Below are 16,713 nucleotides of genomic sequence, written 5' to 3'. Positions count from 1 at the left end.
ACCCCGAGTCAATAACAGCCCCGTAACTGAGAAACCACAATATAAGACAACTAAACATATAAAAGTAACCTTATTCTAAAAGTTACTCAAATTAATGACAAAGTGACGTGGGCCTGTAATGAGCTAAATTATTTTATTATTATTTTACGGGCAGTACTTTAAATGTTTTGAGTGCTATTGAAAAACAGAACTATACAATTATTTTTTTTAATCTTTCAACAAAATAAGGATCATATGCATATTTTTGGTTATTGGATTGTTAAATTCTGATCAAAAAGAAAAGAAAAGCAATAAAATTTATAAAAATGAATATTGATTCATTCATTAGCATTTAGTTATTTGTAGAAAAACATCACTATTGTTCAATTCAATTAGCTAAACTTTCTGTGCAGTGTCTGGCTCTAGAGTTGAATACCACACCCTAAACATGACGACAACCACCAGGTAACCAATGTTAAATAAATAATCCTTTTCATACATGTAGCTCAGGAATCCAAATTCTCCATTCTGCCTAAATGAGATAAAGTCATTTAGGCACTTTATCTCATCTGTGCTTTTAAAGAAATACTTTGAAGTTGTAGTCAAGAAAAAGAGGCTCATGACTTGAGCTATGACTGCATTTTCCTGAATGAGATTCAAAAAATGTGTTCATCCAGTCCCACCCAATCCTCCCTCCGTCAGCTGCTGACTCATTCTGCAAAGCAGTTCTTAAAAACAGGAGCTAAAAATACACCAAGGGATGTATAAGATGGATGTTCACTTTCCATAAACTAAACAGTGTAAAAGATGCACCAGTTACCACTAAACAAGAGAAATGACTGCTTACAGTGGCTCAGTCAATTCATGGCAAACAAATATTTTCTGACTCAAACATTAACTAATGAAGCAACTAGTTTCTCCTTCACCTCCAATACTGTTCTTATCTGGTTCTTTGATTTTTTTTTCTTTTTTACAAAGAGTTGCCATTAAAACTTAGTAGTTATAATAACTTCTTAAACTTCGACCATTTTGTACCCTACGAATTAAGCAATGAGCTTTGATTGATTTTGTTTTTAATCGTCATTAAATGAAGCTGAAACTAAAACAATTAAATCAAAATTGATAAGAAATGAAGACCTGGTTGGGGATGCGTTGCTATTGTCCTTTTTAATGATAGGAAATCTACTTCCTTCTACTTGTATTAACTCAGTTCTGTTCCTTTTAATACAATTAACCAGTAACCGGGGTAACTTTGAAACAGAACCTGCCATTATTTTTAATCTGTGCTCTGAGCAAAGATGAACCTCATGACTTGCAGCCTCTGAAGGTTTTAAAGGTCACAGCATGACTCTGTCTGCCCTGTATCTGTATCACTGTTGCTGTTTCCAATCTCAGTTCAACTTCATGTTTCAAAACCACAGTTTATGATAGTGAGGTAATTATAACAATATATTTTAATAATACTATTATTCAATAAGCAAAAGGATATGTAAAGATATGTCCTTATATGTAAGGATAAGCAATAAGTAAGGATATATCTGAAATTATATAGACCTTTTGGGTCTGTGTGGCCCAAAGCTTTACTACATGTACTAATCCCAGTTCTATTTGTTATAATTTCTTAACCAGCTGTAATTTGTTTCCAATAAATTACTCAGTTTTAATTAGATTTGATCAGTGTTACCCAACAGAGGAAACTGCACATCATAATTCTCAACGCTAATTCACAATAAGAGTCATTTTTAGGACCGTAACAAGACAAACAGGTTCTGATAGGGAATTGAGGGAATTGATACTTTTTACCATTTATTTACTGATGTCCACTGTAAACCTTTGAACAAAAGGTTTACTGTAAGCAGGGAGTGACAGAACAGTGGAAGATATTAAGGCAGTTTTTAATTGTACTAGTCTGCCTTCAGCTTCTGGGTTCTAGGTTAACTTATCTGACATCGCCATAGGAATAGTATAGATTAGATCTTGCAGTGGTTGAACTAGTTGTGCATAATCTACAATCCATACAATCCATAATATTGAAGGGCTGCAAGCCCCCATTGGAGTTGGCCTGCTGGAGTTAGTTCGTCTGACGCAGCCAAGTCTAACACACGTCTCCTCTTTTGAAAAAGACAAGTTTTTGTGTCCTTGTGATTCTTTCAGAGTTTATTTGAAGAATAAACCTAGCAGGTTTAATTCATGTCCATTTTGTCAGGTCCTGTTGGGTCCAAAATCTGTTTATATTGATCCTATTCATTCCAACACGATGTCATCATGTAGTCAGACATAGGCAATCAAACATTTTTGATGATTATAGAAGATTCCAGATAAATATATTGAGACCTTGCCTGAAAATATTTTAGTAGTTCTACAATGTTTCTGTTCTAACATCAGACAAAGATAAAAGTCAACAACAAAATTTTTCAAATTATTTTTTTTATCTCTTGAGGAAAACAAACTTTCTAAACCAACTTGTAAGAAAAAGTAACGACCCCTAAAACTAACAGCAGCACCTTGACTGCCAACTAACTGCAATCAAATGGAAATTCGTTTTTTACATCACGCTGACAGAATCTAGGCCACTCCTCTTCATTGCAAAAATGTTCTAATTCAGCTGCAAAAAAAAAGCCTGTTTAAAGTCAGTATCTCAGTCAGAACTGAATCTGAACTTTGACGAGACGACTCATAAACATTTATTACGTTTTGTTGAGCCATTCAGAGGAAGACTTTCTGGCATATTTTGGATAATTGTCCTGCTGAATAACGCAAGAGCACTTCAACTTCAGGTAATAAACTGTTTGCTGGCCATTTAAATCCTTCAGGATTTTCCAGTAGGAATCAGAATCTGAGGTTCTGTTGCCGTTACAACAAATCTTACAGGTCCTGAAGCAGTGAAGGAATCCTCAACCAACATGCTCGGCTTGGGAACTCTCCAATTATTGCCCAGTTGCTTTCTTAATGGTGAACCATTAACTGTCTCTACATATCGTTCAAGTGAGGTACACAGTACTTTAAACTGGATCTTTTGTGACTTCCTGAATGGGCCCTCAATGTTCTTTTGGAGTATTTTTTTGAGAAGGTTCACCACTATTTTGTGTTTTCCCCATTTGTGGTTTACAGCTCTTGTTGTGATTCACTAGAGTCTCAATGCTTCAGAAATGGCTTTGTAACACTTTATTGCCTGACAGATGTCATTGCTTTTTTTCTGATCTGGTTTTGAGTGGTATTTAATAAATCAAGTAATAATTTTTTAACTATTTTTTTCTATTTACTCTGAATATCTTTGCCTGATATTAAAGTTACTTTGATCATCTGAAATATTCAAGTTTGACAAAAAAGTCAAAACAGAAGGAAAAAAAATCACAGCCCTTTAATGCTTGGTGAGGCATTATACTGTAACCTGTGGAGGCAGCATTGAAAGATTATTCTGCTGTTGTGAACAGTAGGTGTTTACGTCAGCTGGACAAATAAACCACCTAATTTTAGACAAACCAGGAGACGATCGGCTGCAGGGCCAGTAAACTGTTCCTCTAGCGTTTACACACTCATAGCAACAAGATTTACTGCAAATAAAACACCTGAGCTTTTAAAACAAATGCTCTTTGGTCAAAGGGCATATCTATTTGTAATCTTAGGTTTATCTCAACAAGACTCTAAATCCAATATTTATGTTTCCGTTATTAAGAACACCTGCTGATGCTCGTTAATAAATAATTACTGCCTGAGAGCGTTTGGGTCTAACGTGCCAGTCAGCTCAGAGATTCTTGGCTTCAAATAAAGGATTGGGTCTTCTTCTGAGCTTGTCACTGGATTTAAATCAAATGTTGACTTTTTTATTGTTTAGGATTTAATCATTTGGAAGTATTTAAAAAAAAACCTAGAGATTGAAATCCTAAATATTTAAATCATACTTTCACAAACAACCATATGCTTCCTGTTTCTTAAGAAAATTGCATTTGAGATGTTGGAAGTTTTCCCATCGTGATCTGGTGTGATACGGGACATTATCTGTCATCTTTCAAAACCTGCCAGGATTTCAGAGCTGCTCCTTCATATTTCATGCCCAGTCATTCCGGTGGTTCTGCTGGTGTTGGATGGGGGCGTGAAGCCTGAACTAGAATGGGCCAAGATCACACAGCAGAACACACAATGTGGATATTGTTGAAGTTCGAAAGGCCTCTGCTTGTAGCAGTATGAGAGAGTGTGTGCTGGCAAGAGGGGGCTGGATGGGTGTATGCCTGTGTGGAGGGGTGCAGCAGGGTCTTTGTCACATTTCTAATTGCAAATAATACTAGAGTAAAATAAGTGAAAGGCATTCCTTTCACTTATTTTGTTGCTGTGTATTGAACACATCACAGGCCTTTCCATTGCACCCACCAGTTTCAGTGCAGGGTTAACTCAACATCATCTAGTGTTAATGCGACTCTAACTACAAATAATTGTAGTTGGCTGCACTGTTGAGTGATAGCAAAAGGTGCTGCGTTTGAATCCAGGCCAGTTAATACATGGCGCTTGCATGTCTTCCAACATGCATGCGTGGGTTCTGTCCAAGGTCCTCCCACAGTCAAAAAACATGCATGCTGGGCTAATTATCCTCCCTAAACTACCCTTAGGAGGTTGTGTTTGTGTCCATGGTTGTTTTGCGCCGCGACAGATTGGCGACCTGCCCAAGGTATATCACCCCTGAACCCATGAATGCTGGAGATAAGCACTAGCTCCCCATAGTCGGGCACAGATAAATGAATGTAAGATAGTCCCATTTTCCAGGTATGAATCAAATTAAGGTGTGTTAAAAGTAAACCTGAAAACTAAAACTGAGTAACAGCTTTCATGTATGCTCCAAAAACAGAAGTATTTACGCCCTTTAACCTTTTCACATTCTGTTATATTAAACCAGGGGTTTGCAACTCTGGACCAGTTGCACATGAGGATTGGAGTTGCAAACAACAATGGTGGACTCATGCAGGTGCTGCAGCTGCTGCAAAACCTCACTAAACCTAAAACTTCTGCAACAGCTGCAAAAAGTCCTACCAAAGATTCCAGTCACGCTACGTAGTTTTCCGCACTTATTTTTTGTTGTTGTTGTTGTTGTTGTTGTGTTTACCACTAACCTCATGTTTAGGCTTTATGCAAATGTGCCATACTTCATGCTTAGCTCTACTTTCAGGTCTGGGAGACTAAACATAGCCTCTGTGTTTCCATGTGGATTAAAACATTTCTGGAACTGGTGGCGTGTGAATGCAATGTTTTTGAAAACAACAACCCATTTTAGGGCCCTTTGACCCTGTAATTTAGTTTTGATCTAAACAGCTCAGCTGTAGCTCAATCTGAATGTTAGGATTGCTGTCCTGGGGTAAGGTGAACTTCTTTAAGGGTAAGAAGGAAAAATAAAACTTTTTTTTTTCAATCAAGTACTGAGTCTGCTTCACTGTGTTTTATTAAAGTTTTATACATATAAATAAGTCCGACCTTCACAAAGTCAGACTTAATCCAAACAGAGTGATGTAAATAGGTTTGTTACTTTCAGCAGGTTTAGTACCAGACTTGATGTAATTGGTGCATTCTGTTTGGCAGAGCGAAGGTGGTTTAACTGCCTTTTCTTTGAGGTTACAGTACTTCCATTATTGCCCTGAGTGGAGATGTAACAGGATCTGTGAGAGGAGGTGAAGCTGCCTGGTCTCGTATAGTCTGAGGCTAGCGGGATCAGAGAGAAACCAGAGAGCAGAAGCAAGTCCAACAGGCGAAGCCCTGCAGGTGACAGCGTCTTTCTTTCAAGATTAGTTGCGGTTTTGTACAAACAAAATGAAAACTCACATGAGGAAGGTCTGCAACCCCTCCTCACACCCCCCAAAAAATTTCAAACCACAGAACTGCCTTTTAGGATTCACTGATGACTCCTTTTTCATGCTATGAATGTTTAGATTCTTAAAGTTCAGAGAATGTTTAATGATATCCCTAATTTGAATTGAAATTCAAATTCAACTGAATTTCAATTGAATTTCAATTTCAATCACCAGTTTCATAATAAAAACACAAAAGTGCCAGAAGGGCTTTTTTTCACCACAACTTGCAACAATATTTATTTTATTAGTTTTTGTGAATAGGATTTGTTTTGATGAATAAAGTAATATTTATATGTCAGATAATTTTCTGCTTTACTTTACTTAAAAAAAAAAAAAAAAAAAACTTGACTCAGTCTTTATTCAGGCTTTAATGGAAAACATATTAATTTCCATTTATCTCTCCCAAATAAAATATCACACTGTTGTAATGTGGTCCCAACAGAAAGAAAGGACAATAATCAGTTTGAAAAATAGTTCCTTTCAATACAGTTTAGCGAACAAAAACAATTATATTTCTCCATTGGATTACTCTGATTACCTTCTTTCATGTTGAACACTTTTGGTGTTCAAGGCTCTGAAATCCAAACCCTGATGGGCCAGAAGGGCATGCTGCTGAAGTTTCAATGTCCCGAGGGACAAAATATCAGAGAGATGGAGGAATTCAAGCCCAAACGTTACTGAGGTGTGGGTGAGAAAGCATTTCCAAAATGACCAGCTGTTTCTAAGCAGCTTGCTGTGTACCTAAACATAAAACACCACTGATGACTTTAAGATCCCATGAAGCATATGATACAACTTTAAACACAAGACTCATGTTGTATCTACATTAAGAACAAGGTTTCTTCACAGCAATCAATTAAATGTAGAAAATGTTCCACTATTTGATTAACCTATTTATTTACAAGCAGCGAATCTCAGATTTGTGTCTGTACAAATATCTGTTTGATTCTGTTTATATTCACTTTGCGTCTAACATGATGACATTTGTAGGTTCTTGGAGCTCAAACAGCAGCACTATTTGTGAGACAGTATGAACGGATACTTGGGTTTCAAAACTGGGTCCATGTCACACGGGCAGAGAGAAGAAACTGAAGCCATGTGTCACAGAGAGCCAAGAAAACTCCCAGTTACCAGCTGGTGATGCAAGAAGTTAAAACATGCTAAGGGCTACAGTCAAAGAGGGAAAAAGACTGTATTGTTCGACATAAGAATAACTTATCTATACTGTAACTGATACCTAATTGTGTTGGAAGCGTCAATTTATGAAGCACAAAGAAACTGGAATGCTTCAAATTTCTTTTTATCTTATCTGATGTTGAGCAAAAGTCTAGAATTGCAAATAGGTCAAAATAAGAGAGTACAATTTTCTGGTATTGAGTTGAGAAATCACAGTAAAGCTCAGATTTTTATATTTTGTAAGTTATGTATTTTTACGCGATGCTCCAAAGACCAGGTGATGCACAACCTGAGACACCAAGGCAAAACAGATGTGAATAAATTGATGCATCGTTAAGAAAAAACTGGAGTACAATGGGCTATCAGGTGCAAGATTAATGAAACAAACAGCCATTGCAAGTATTTGACTTTTCTTGAGTTTGTCCTTGAGATAAGTGAATTCTTTGCAATTCAGCAAGCATAATGTAAACCAAAGTCAGCAGGAATTAGATCATCTTAGCTGTGATTCCGTCAACATAAGGGTGGAATATTTACTCCCTGTTATGTGGAAGGAGATATGAAAACAAAAGTTGTGTCTGCATCAGTGGCTGTTCATTAAACACACGTTGTGTGAAAGTTGGAGCAGCTCATCCTGGTCGTGTTGTGACAGGGCGCTGATCCTTTGTGAGGAGGCCATCCGCAGTAAATTTGCCCCGCTCCACTCGCACAAAGGGTGGGGGTGGTGAGGGAGTGGGCGTGCCACAGGATCAACAAAGAGGGGAGCAGAACCTCTCAGACCTCTCATTATTCCTCCTCTGACTGGGCCCATGCAGACAACACTGGGAACTCTGGGGATTCCTTTGTTGGCCCAGCAAAAATAGGAAACCATTTTTGCTTTTGTCATGTTAGACTCTGAACATTTAATAATTATTAGGTGAGGCTTCGGTCCTCAAAGAGGAACTTACAGGTATAACAGACGAGTTTCAGCAACAGAATTTAAAGAGAGTTGCAGAAATATTGGCACCGTTTAAACTTTTTAAAATTTTGTCACATTACAAAGTACAAACCGTGTTTTATTTTGTTGGGCTTTTTTAAGAGTCCTTCACAAAGCAGCACATATCCTGAAAAATCTGAAAGGTTTGCTGAGAATAATGTATTCATCCCCATTCATTCTGATACCCCTAAAATCTAGTGCAACAAATTGCCTTCGGAAGTCACCTAATTGGAAAAAAGCAAAAAGTAGTCTATATAGTCTATATACGTATAAATCAACCCTTAAAATCCAAGGAACAGCAGGAGGGTTAAATACATACATTTCATACTTAAAAGATACTTATCTGTTTAGAACCCCCCCCCCCGAAAAAAAACGTAGTATTTTCCTTTTACTTCAAAATTGTATAGTAATAAGTATATATCTTAAAATAATCAATTTGAGGTGGAAGTTAGAGGTTATTACTTGAAAAAAAACCCCAAAGAACTCTGATGGGTATGAATACTTCTGCAAGGCTTTGCATGTAAAGTTTTAACACCTTTCATAGAATCATTCAAAACTATAAAAAGTTAAAAGTAATAGGCTTTTCTTTCAGTATTAACAGTGACTAGATCTGGTATTTGACCATTTTGTTCAGTTTGCAGAATAAGAAACACAGCAGGAACGTTTTTTTTTTTTAGCAAACATCTTCTATGAATGACTCATCGAACATCAACTTCTGCATCGGTTATGAGCTCAGCACTGGACACTTCCTTACCATTGTTAGCGCCGGCCTGAACTCGCCATTAACACTTTTGTTGATAAAAATAGTTTCTCACAGGGGGGGAAAAGCCACTGTGTCTGATTGTGAGGAAACGCATGCCCAGTTAAGAACACCCCGCCAAAGACTTCCGACTTAAACTCTGCTCGTGTCCGGAGTCAAGCAAGCTCAACCTTTGAAGCAGAGAGGTCAAGAAACAGTTGGTAGATCATTTCCATGTTTGTAAGAAACACATGAGGTGAGTCCCAAAGACATTTTCCATGCTGACTCTGAATTGCCGGCTTAAAACTTGTTGGAAACAATGGAGAAACACACCAAGCCCCTGCTGCTACCTTGGTTAGTGTATAAGCATTTTTATGCCAAGGCTGAAAAACTCCTAATAATGTGATTTGAGTTAAAGGGGGAGTTGCCAAGGTGATGAACTCAGTGCCTTGGCTAACTCAGCAGGAAATCTGGAAAAAGAACCGACAACCAAATCAATGCAGAAACAGGAATCTGCCTCCATTTAACACAAGGAAATGTAAACATGAACCTCCCACCCAAACACTGCTGCAAAAAAAAAAAAAACAGTCGAACAATACAATAACAGCAGCAACTGAACCATTAAAAGATATAAAAGATGGATGGGTGCAAAGTCAATGTAGCTCAACTGGGGAAAGTTAATGTTGCAACTGTACACAAATCAAAATAATAATTAAAAAAATACTGGAATTACAAAGAAAGTGAAAATAATCAAATCACCCAAACAGTTCAAAAGTAGGAGGATGAGTTGAGTTGGTGTTTGAAAAATATTGTACTTAAAATATTAAGTGTGACTATGCCATATCTGACGCTTTTATGGTATTTTAATAATGAATGGTGACATAGGGGTGAGGCTTGACACTAAATTATTGATTGCAGGGGAAAAGTGGCTATAAATTAAATTTCTGCTTCTTTTTTAGATGTAGTGCTAAATATGCTTATAGTTTTAGTTTAAGAAAAAACTGTTTTATCTGAAAGTTCTGGAGAAAATAAATACATTTCTAATAAATTATATTCTCATATGGTCACTTGCCTTCTTTTCCCTGAAGTCACTCAACCCTGGAAGGTTCATTATACCAGCTGTTCTGTGACAGAAGAGGAAAAATATAATTTAGGATCAATTTACCAGATATGGCTGACATTGCAATTAATTATTCAGCTTACCAAGCAAGGAGAGGAGTTGAAAATGTCTATATTTTTCTAAAATGGTGCCCTGTCAAAATATTTTAGAGTCTGTGTTTTTTTGTTTCAGCACCTTCTGGTGCTAATTTTAAAAGACGGTCTGAAATATTGATAACTTCATAATATGATATCATTTTATGTAGAAGAAGATGGCTTTAAATATGTTTTCAATTGAATACAAAAAATGTAAAACATAATAGACCCTTATACCAAAAAAAAATAAAAATTTTGTCTGTCACAAGAATAGATTTCATAGTAACAATCATAGACAATCAACAACAGCAAGAGCTTAAAACTAATACAAATTTAAAATAAAATACTATTTTACTTATTTTGTAGAGCGTTTTACAGAACACAGTAGAAAAATTATCTGTTGCAACAAATTCCTGTATTCAGCGACTGCAGACAGGTTTTAATTAGGCTAAGAAAATGAGCGCACATGATGCTGTCAGCATTTCTCAGCCTGGGGTTGGAATGAAAACATTCATAACAAGATGCAGCACAATGAATAACAAACGTCTGGAGCTGCAGAACTGCTGTGTCAGAATAACACTGAATGATGGCAGATAAAATGTTATCCCACATTTATTGAACCTTTCCATTAAGTTCAGGATATTACCATTTAAGCTGTTTTAAAAGCTGCCTTTATCCAGTGCAATAACTTCATGGAAGTAAAATATACTCAGTGGTTGTCACTCTTCACTGGGATCTGATAAATTCATGGTGACGTGCCTTTATAATTTCAAAACTCGGAAATTATACAGATTTTGAGGGATGTTCTGAATAATCTCAGAGACCATGATTACATTTGGAGACAAGAAGAGAAAAAACTTTTCAAGCCTGAAAACACCATCCCACCTGTGAAGCATGGAGGTGGAGCATCGTGTTGTAGCTGTGTTGAGGAGGAAGTGGCTCACTTCATAAAATAAAAATCATTATGTGGAAATACTGAAACATCTCTACACATCAGCCAGGATGTTAAAATGTAGGCAAAATGGGCTTAAGCATCCCTATGAATACTTTAAAAGACAACAAAGTCTGTGTTTTAGAGTAGCCATAAGAAAGTCCATAAAAATATGGTAAGAACTGAAAAGGTGTTTGAGCAAACCTGAATCAGTTACATCAGTTCTTTAAGCCATTGTGAAAAGCCTGGGAAAATACATACGTTTTAAAGGGTAAATCAACCAAATGAATATAAAATCTATATAAACTAATAAATTTTAAAAAAGTTTTCAAAAAATTACAAATATTCAGACATGTAGGAGGCAGAAGTATTAGATGGAATCCAAACTGAACTAAATCAGGAAATTTGTTGTGTGCTTTAATCCTGTACAGTGCGCAAAAAGCTAAACTTGTGTATCTTTTAGCTATGTATGTTTAGCTAAGTACGTCTGTCTTGTAAGTCAGAAATTTAATCAACAAAAATAAGGTATCACTATAACTCTGGCATAAACTTCCACAGAGTTGTTTAGCTCAATTAATCTTCTTACGAGCTCTAACCCTCTTTCTTGGCTTTGCTGATGGATGAATGTTAACTTTATCAACCACTGGCATTTTATAAAAAACAAAACGAAAACAAAAAATCTTTAAGTAGACGGAACTACACTGCCATCTTGTGGCAATGGACGAACGCACCTGTATAATAAATCGAATTACACACGATAATTGATTTATTTAGTCATTAATTTATTTACATTTGTCCGACAGCAAAACTAGATAGGATCTAAAGACCGGTAATATAGCAGCAAAATCAATAGAGGGTGTCTGCTGTCCACTTGCAGGAAGTGTGGAAAATGAACGAAACAAAAAGAAAGAAATTTTTGCTTGTTTCGACACTTGGGTGCGCTGTAGTAACACTCTGTGGAAATCATATTATTGCATCCAGTGTGAATCTCACAGTTTAAGTTTATTCTGCATTCCGGTTGGCCATTGCCCTTTACTTCTTATATAAGGTAAGTCAGATGTTCTTTTAGATACTTACTGGCCATTCAGTAAACACACCCAGACTCCTAAATAACTCACTGCAAGCACAATCTGAAGATAAAAAAATAAACTAAAAGAAAAGCCAGTAAAAACCATTTACTGCATTTGTGTGGCGATTCCTTTTGCTAATATCTATTTTCACTGCTTCTTGTTTATCTGTCGAGATGGACAGAAGAGATAAACAATGATCCTGATATTTTGTGACTTTAGTGTTTCTTTTCTTTCTAATTCTTTATAATGCCTTCAGACAACCAGGAAACATAGACCTAAGCAAATAATAGAAACTGGCGTGGGGAGTAGTCAGCCGTGGAGCCCTATACTCATTGGTTGCCTCAGAAACAGGAGCTCTCCCTCTCACTCTCTCATAAATGCGCTCCCACCGCCAACCGTGGCAGATAATCACAGGCCACAGGGAAGAGGAGGACACACCTTCCGCTGATTTTGCCACAGTTTGCACGGGGATGCGTTTTGACTCACAAAAAGGTTCAAGATCTGACTCGTGCTTTTTGCCAAGAAATTTTGCCATTTTTTGCGCACGCATCGTCTCCGAGGCTGCGCCGTTCCCAACCCAAGATGACGGGGGTTTTTGAGAACCTGAACACAGATATGCATTCGAACCAGATTACCTCAAACAATTACCACAGCTTGCACAAATCGCAGGAGTCCCCTACTCTGCCGGTCTCCACGGCGACGGACAGCAGTTTTTACAACAACCAGCAGCCAGGGCACTGCGCCGGGTCTCCCTTTGGCCAGCTCGGCTCTTACCAGTACCACGGCAGCGCCACGGGCTCTGTGCCATATTCTAATGCAAAGTCATACGACCTGGGTTTTAATTCTTCGTATGGTGCATACGGCTCTTACGGCTCCAACTCCTCTCCTACTCCAGCCGAGACAGGTAATCTTTCTTCCTGGGAAGTGCGCGCATTTTATCGACTTTTACGCATTTTGTTTGTGATGCAGAATGACGTCTGACCATTTGCCGGGACACAAATTCCAAAATGATTTGTGCAGCGTGATTAGAAACTAAGTTTATTTCAAAACAAGTTCCTTTCTCTGTTTTTAATACATGACTTATTTGTACCCAAATTTTTCATTGGATGCATCTAACTGTAGTTGATTATTTCATGCAAACAAACCGCTTCAAATGTGCAAAAAGAATAAGTTTCGACCAAAAAGAAGTAGCTAAATTCCTAACTTAAATTGCTTTGGATTTTCCCATTAGAGAAAGAAGAAAGCGAGCCAGAAATTCGGATGGTTAATGGAAAACCAAAGAAGGTCAGGAAACCTCGAACCATTTACTCCAGCTTCCAACTGGCTGCTCTTCAGCGGAGGTTTCAAAAGACCCAGTATTTGGCTCTGCCAGAACGGGCCGAGCTGGCAGCTTCGCTGGGCCTTACGCAAACACAGGTGGGTGCATTTGAGGCAAGGCTTTGTGCTGTCACATGTCAACTTTCCTAATTAAACTGACAAATGGAGATTTAAATGTGGTTAATCGGTGTTGCTATCTGTGTCCGGCTCAGGTCAAAATCTGGTTCCAGAACCGCCGCTCCAAGTTCAAGAAGCTGTGGAAAAGTGGCGAGATCCCCCCAGAGCAACACGTTGCTTCCAGTGAATCTCCTCCGTGTACGTCTCCGTCGACTACTGCCTGGGACTTTCCACAGACTCAAAGAATGAACGGTGTCAGCTCGGTTTTACCTCAGAGCAGCTGCAGCCCTCCCAACACGACTGCGCCTTCGTCGTTTTTGGCAAACTACTCTTGGTATTCAACGAACTCTACGACGCATCTGCAGCCTCCTTTGGTCCAGCATCACCACAACTCAGCTATAAGCGCTGGGACGATATTCTGAAATAAAAATAACAACAACAAAAAACATCGGTTCTAAATCAGACAATAAATAAATGCCAATACCTTGATTTCACAGACCTCGTGTGCGTCGTTACGCACAGAAGCTAGCAGAAATAAACGCAGCAAGACAAGTTCATGGACTAAGTTTGATGCTGGTGATGTGATGGACACAGATTTCTACACTTATTTTTGTATTTATTTATTTTCTTTGTGTGAGGGATGAATGAACCACTATTACCCAAAGCATTTACAGCAAGGCTACGAGCCCACTTTTACGCGGACGTCACTTTTTTTTTTTGACATTTTCTGGAAAAGAAACCTGAAAACTTTGACATCAGGACAACCTGGCTGTCACAGATGTAGCGAAAATTATATCCTAACTGTATTGTGCCTTTTGCAATATGACCTCAATTTGTTCTGCGGGAAAAATAGCATATTCACTCCTCAGATAGCTTAGTTGATATAAATATACAAGAATGGTAAAGGTTTTTGTAAATAGTTTATTTTATCACATCTTTTTTTTACAGTCTTTGTTGCTCTGACTCTTCTCCTTAGGATGTTGGTGCAAATTCATTAATCACCGTACAAGCTACTGATTGTTCCACCCCTGATTTACTTGTATCCCATTTTTATTGTGGTTTGGTCTTATTTATTTTAGCAGTGTTTCATATATGGTCAGATGTTATTTAAATAAAATGTTTCCTGTGCTCATGCATTCAGCTTTTTTACTTAGCCATGTTGTTTCCTTTAATAATTCAATTTTTTTTTCAAAGTGTCTCTTTAAAAGAAAAAAAAAACTCTATTTAGTTATTTTTATTGCAAAAAAAAGGAGTTCAAATATCTTTTTTTTACATGAACATTTTGATCCTTCATTTAGTGGATTTAGTTTAATGTTCAGAAACACGTAGGAAAACATTCATACTCTTTATGGAGAGATTTAGTTGGATATATCATTAAAACATACTAATAGTTTGATACATCATCAAAGTGCTCTCAAATATCAACTTAAATCCTCATTAAAAGTCAGATTAAAAGGAAACGCCTTAATTATTTTAGCAGTAATAATTATATAATTAGCATAAAATGTTAAAAATCCTTGTCAAGACAGCTGCAAACGCATCTGGAGATGCTGACATAATTAATAGCTTAGGAATATTTCTACCTCATAGCTGACAGTCGACTGTCATTATTCAACCTTTGTTCACCTTTCCAAACGGGAACAACTCCAAAGAGCTTTAAGCGCCAAATTCTTATTTATCTAACAATATTTAACTAGAATACCTACAAATAGTAGGAACTCCTTAACCAGACAGACACAAACACGTCTAGGTACTTACAAAATGTATATCTTGGTGCTGTTTGCTCCTCGTCTCCGTTTTAGAGCTTAGGTTGCTAAGCAACAGTAACAATTGGTTGTCTTGGGTAATTTGGCATAAGCGATAAAACGTTTAGGCTAATTAATATTATGCCGATATTTTCAGCTTATAAAACAGAACTTATAAAATACAAGGCTGCAAGTATGTGAGAAAAAAATCTTTATGTGCTGGTGACACTTAATATAGAAACAATGGTTTACTTTTGCAATATATCATGGCAGACATATAGCTTATATTTTACATGGAAGCAAAATTAGACGTGTTTTTTTTAACATGTGCTATACTTTTTAAACAATATTAAATCTAAAAGGTCAATTTATATCAAATTGTTACAAGAAATGTGGAAACTTCTTGGTTAGTCAACCATGTTAGAAACTTAAGCCATCATGCTACCATTAGCTTTCATGCAAATACCCACCTGATATAAACTCTGCAGGATTAATTAACTTGGGTTGCTAACCAACTATGACATTGATTAGCTTAGGCGGTTTGGGTTGAGTTAGCAAACCTTTGAAGTAGCTAACATAGCAGTTATCCACTATATGTTAATTAAACAATTCTGTTGGATTGTTTTTGTAATTATTTGTACATATTTAACCTTTATGGCACTGGTAGGCAGAGGTGAGTCTTCCTTGAAAGTTGCTCTTAGTAAGTCCCAATCCTCTGTAGACTACAATTCTGCTGTCAACACACCCACAACTAGAAAGATCAAAAAACCTTCTTCAAAAAAGGTTTATGTTCTTATATTTATTTATTCTGTAACTTGTCAGAAATTTAACATTTTTTTAAAAATCTGTTAACTAGCATTGACCTTGACTTGGCTGACCACATTTTGTGTTTTTTTTTATATCTAGCCAAGGTGGTCCTTGTGCTCAAAACCTTTCAAAAATATTATTTTTTGCATTTCTCAAACAGAATAAAGGTTCCATGAATCTCAAATTCCTCTTAAGGAAAGGTTTGAGCAGTCAGAGAGTTTTAAAATAAGTAAATAAATAAATAAATGCCGGCTTGTAAGCTGCAAATCCGTCACCAACTTCAGTGTTGTCAGCCAGCCGCAGTGTACTTACATTGCTTACACAGCATAAAAATCCCCCACTTGAGTGTTTGCAACAAGCAATACAAAGTTACTTTGCGGAGTAGCAGACAGAAAGTTTTTTGTGTCTCAATGGTTTCCCCCCAGGTAATGCTGTCCAGGGCAGATGGCAATATGTCCCTTATCAAAAACCACCCTTGTTGGCAGAATTTATGGGGATTCTTGAAATGTATGTGCTTGGTATTTTCCATTACCAGTTGTTTAGAAGAGCAGAAAGTAGAAGCATGAGGAGCTACAGCAAGCTTCTGGCACGCCAGAGGGGAAAGATGAGGGAGGGCAAAAAAAGAAGACAAGTTCCTCAGACTCTGTGGAGTCAGGGAGACTTTTTTTTTTTCTCCCCCCAGACGTTTTATGAACTCAGCCTTGCAAGAGAAAAGGAGATGGGAACAAGATCCAAGAGTGCCTGGAGCTTAACTAGACCATCAGGCAAACACTTCTCACGTCTCACAACAAGCCTCTGATCTCTGAGGACGAGCAAGTTGACCCACATTAT

The 16,713-nt window shown here is 37.3% G+C and overlaps 1 protein-coding gene and 1 long non-coding RNA gene across 2 annotated transcripts; one reads left to right on the top strand and one right to left on the bottom strand.

Moving 5' to 3' along the window:
• Window positions 1-9,772: 9,772 nt before the first annotated feature.
• Window positions 9,773-15,146, bottom strand: LOC114147514 (uncharacterized). The gene is made up of 3 exons (XR_003596069.1): window positions 15,089-15,146; window positions 13,601-13,748; window positions 9,773-9,825 (listed from the first exon to the last, which is right to left on the bottom strand). It is a non-coding gene; the product is annotated as an uncharacterized LOC114147514 (long non-coding RNA).
• Window positions 12,274-14,464, top strand: dlx2a (distal-less homeobox 2a). Its single transcript, XM_028021968.1, has 3 exons — window positions 12,274-12,800; window positions 13,128-13,312; window positions 13,426-14,464. The coding sequence occupies exons 1-3, from the start codon at window positions 12,479-12,481 to the stop codon at window positions 13,750-13,752; spliced, it is 834 nt and encodes a 277-aa protein (XP_027877769.1). The 5' UTR covers window positions 12,274-12,478; the 3' UTR covers window positions 13,753-14,464.
• Window positions 15,147-16,713: the final 1,567 nt, after the last annotated feature.

The sequence above is a fragment of the Xiphophorus couchianus genome, chromosome 7 (assembly GCF_001444195.1).
Source record: "Xiphophorus couchianus chromosome 7, X_couchianus-1.0, whole genome shotgun sequence".
NCBI classification, from domain to species: Eukaryota; Metazoa; Chordata; class Actinopteri; order Cyprinodontiformes; family Poeciliidae; genus Xiphophorus; species Xiphophorus couchianus.
The sequence above is the reverse complement of the archived record's forward strand: the minus strand, read 5'-3'. Positions and strand labels throughout refer to the sequence as shown.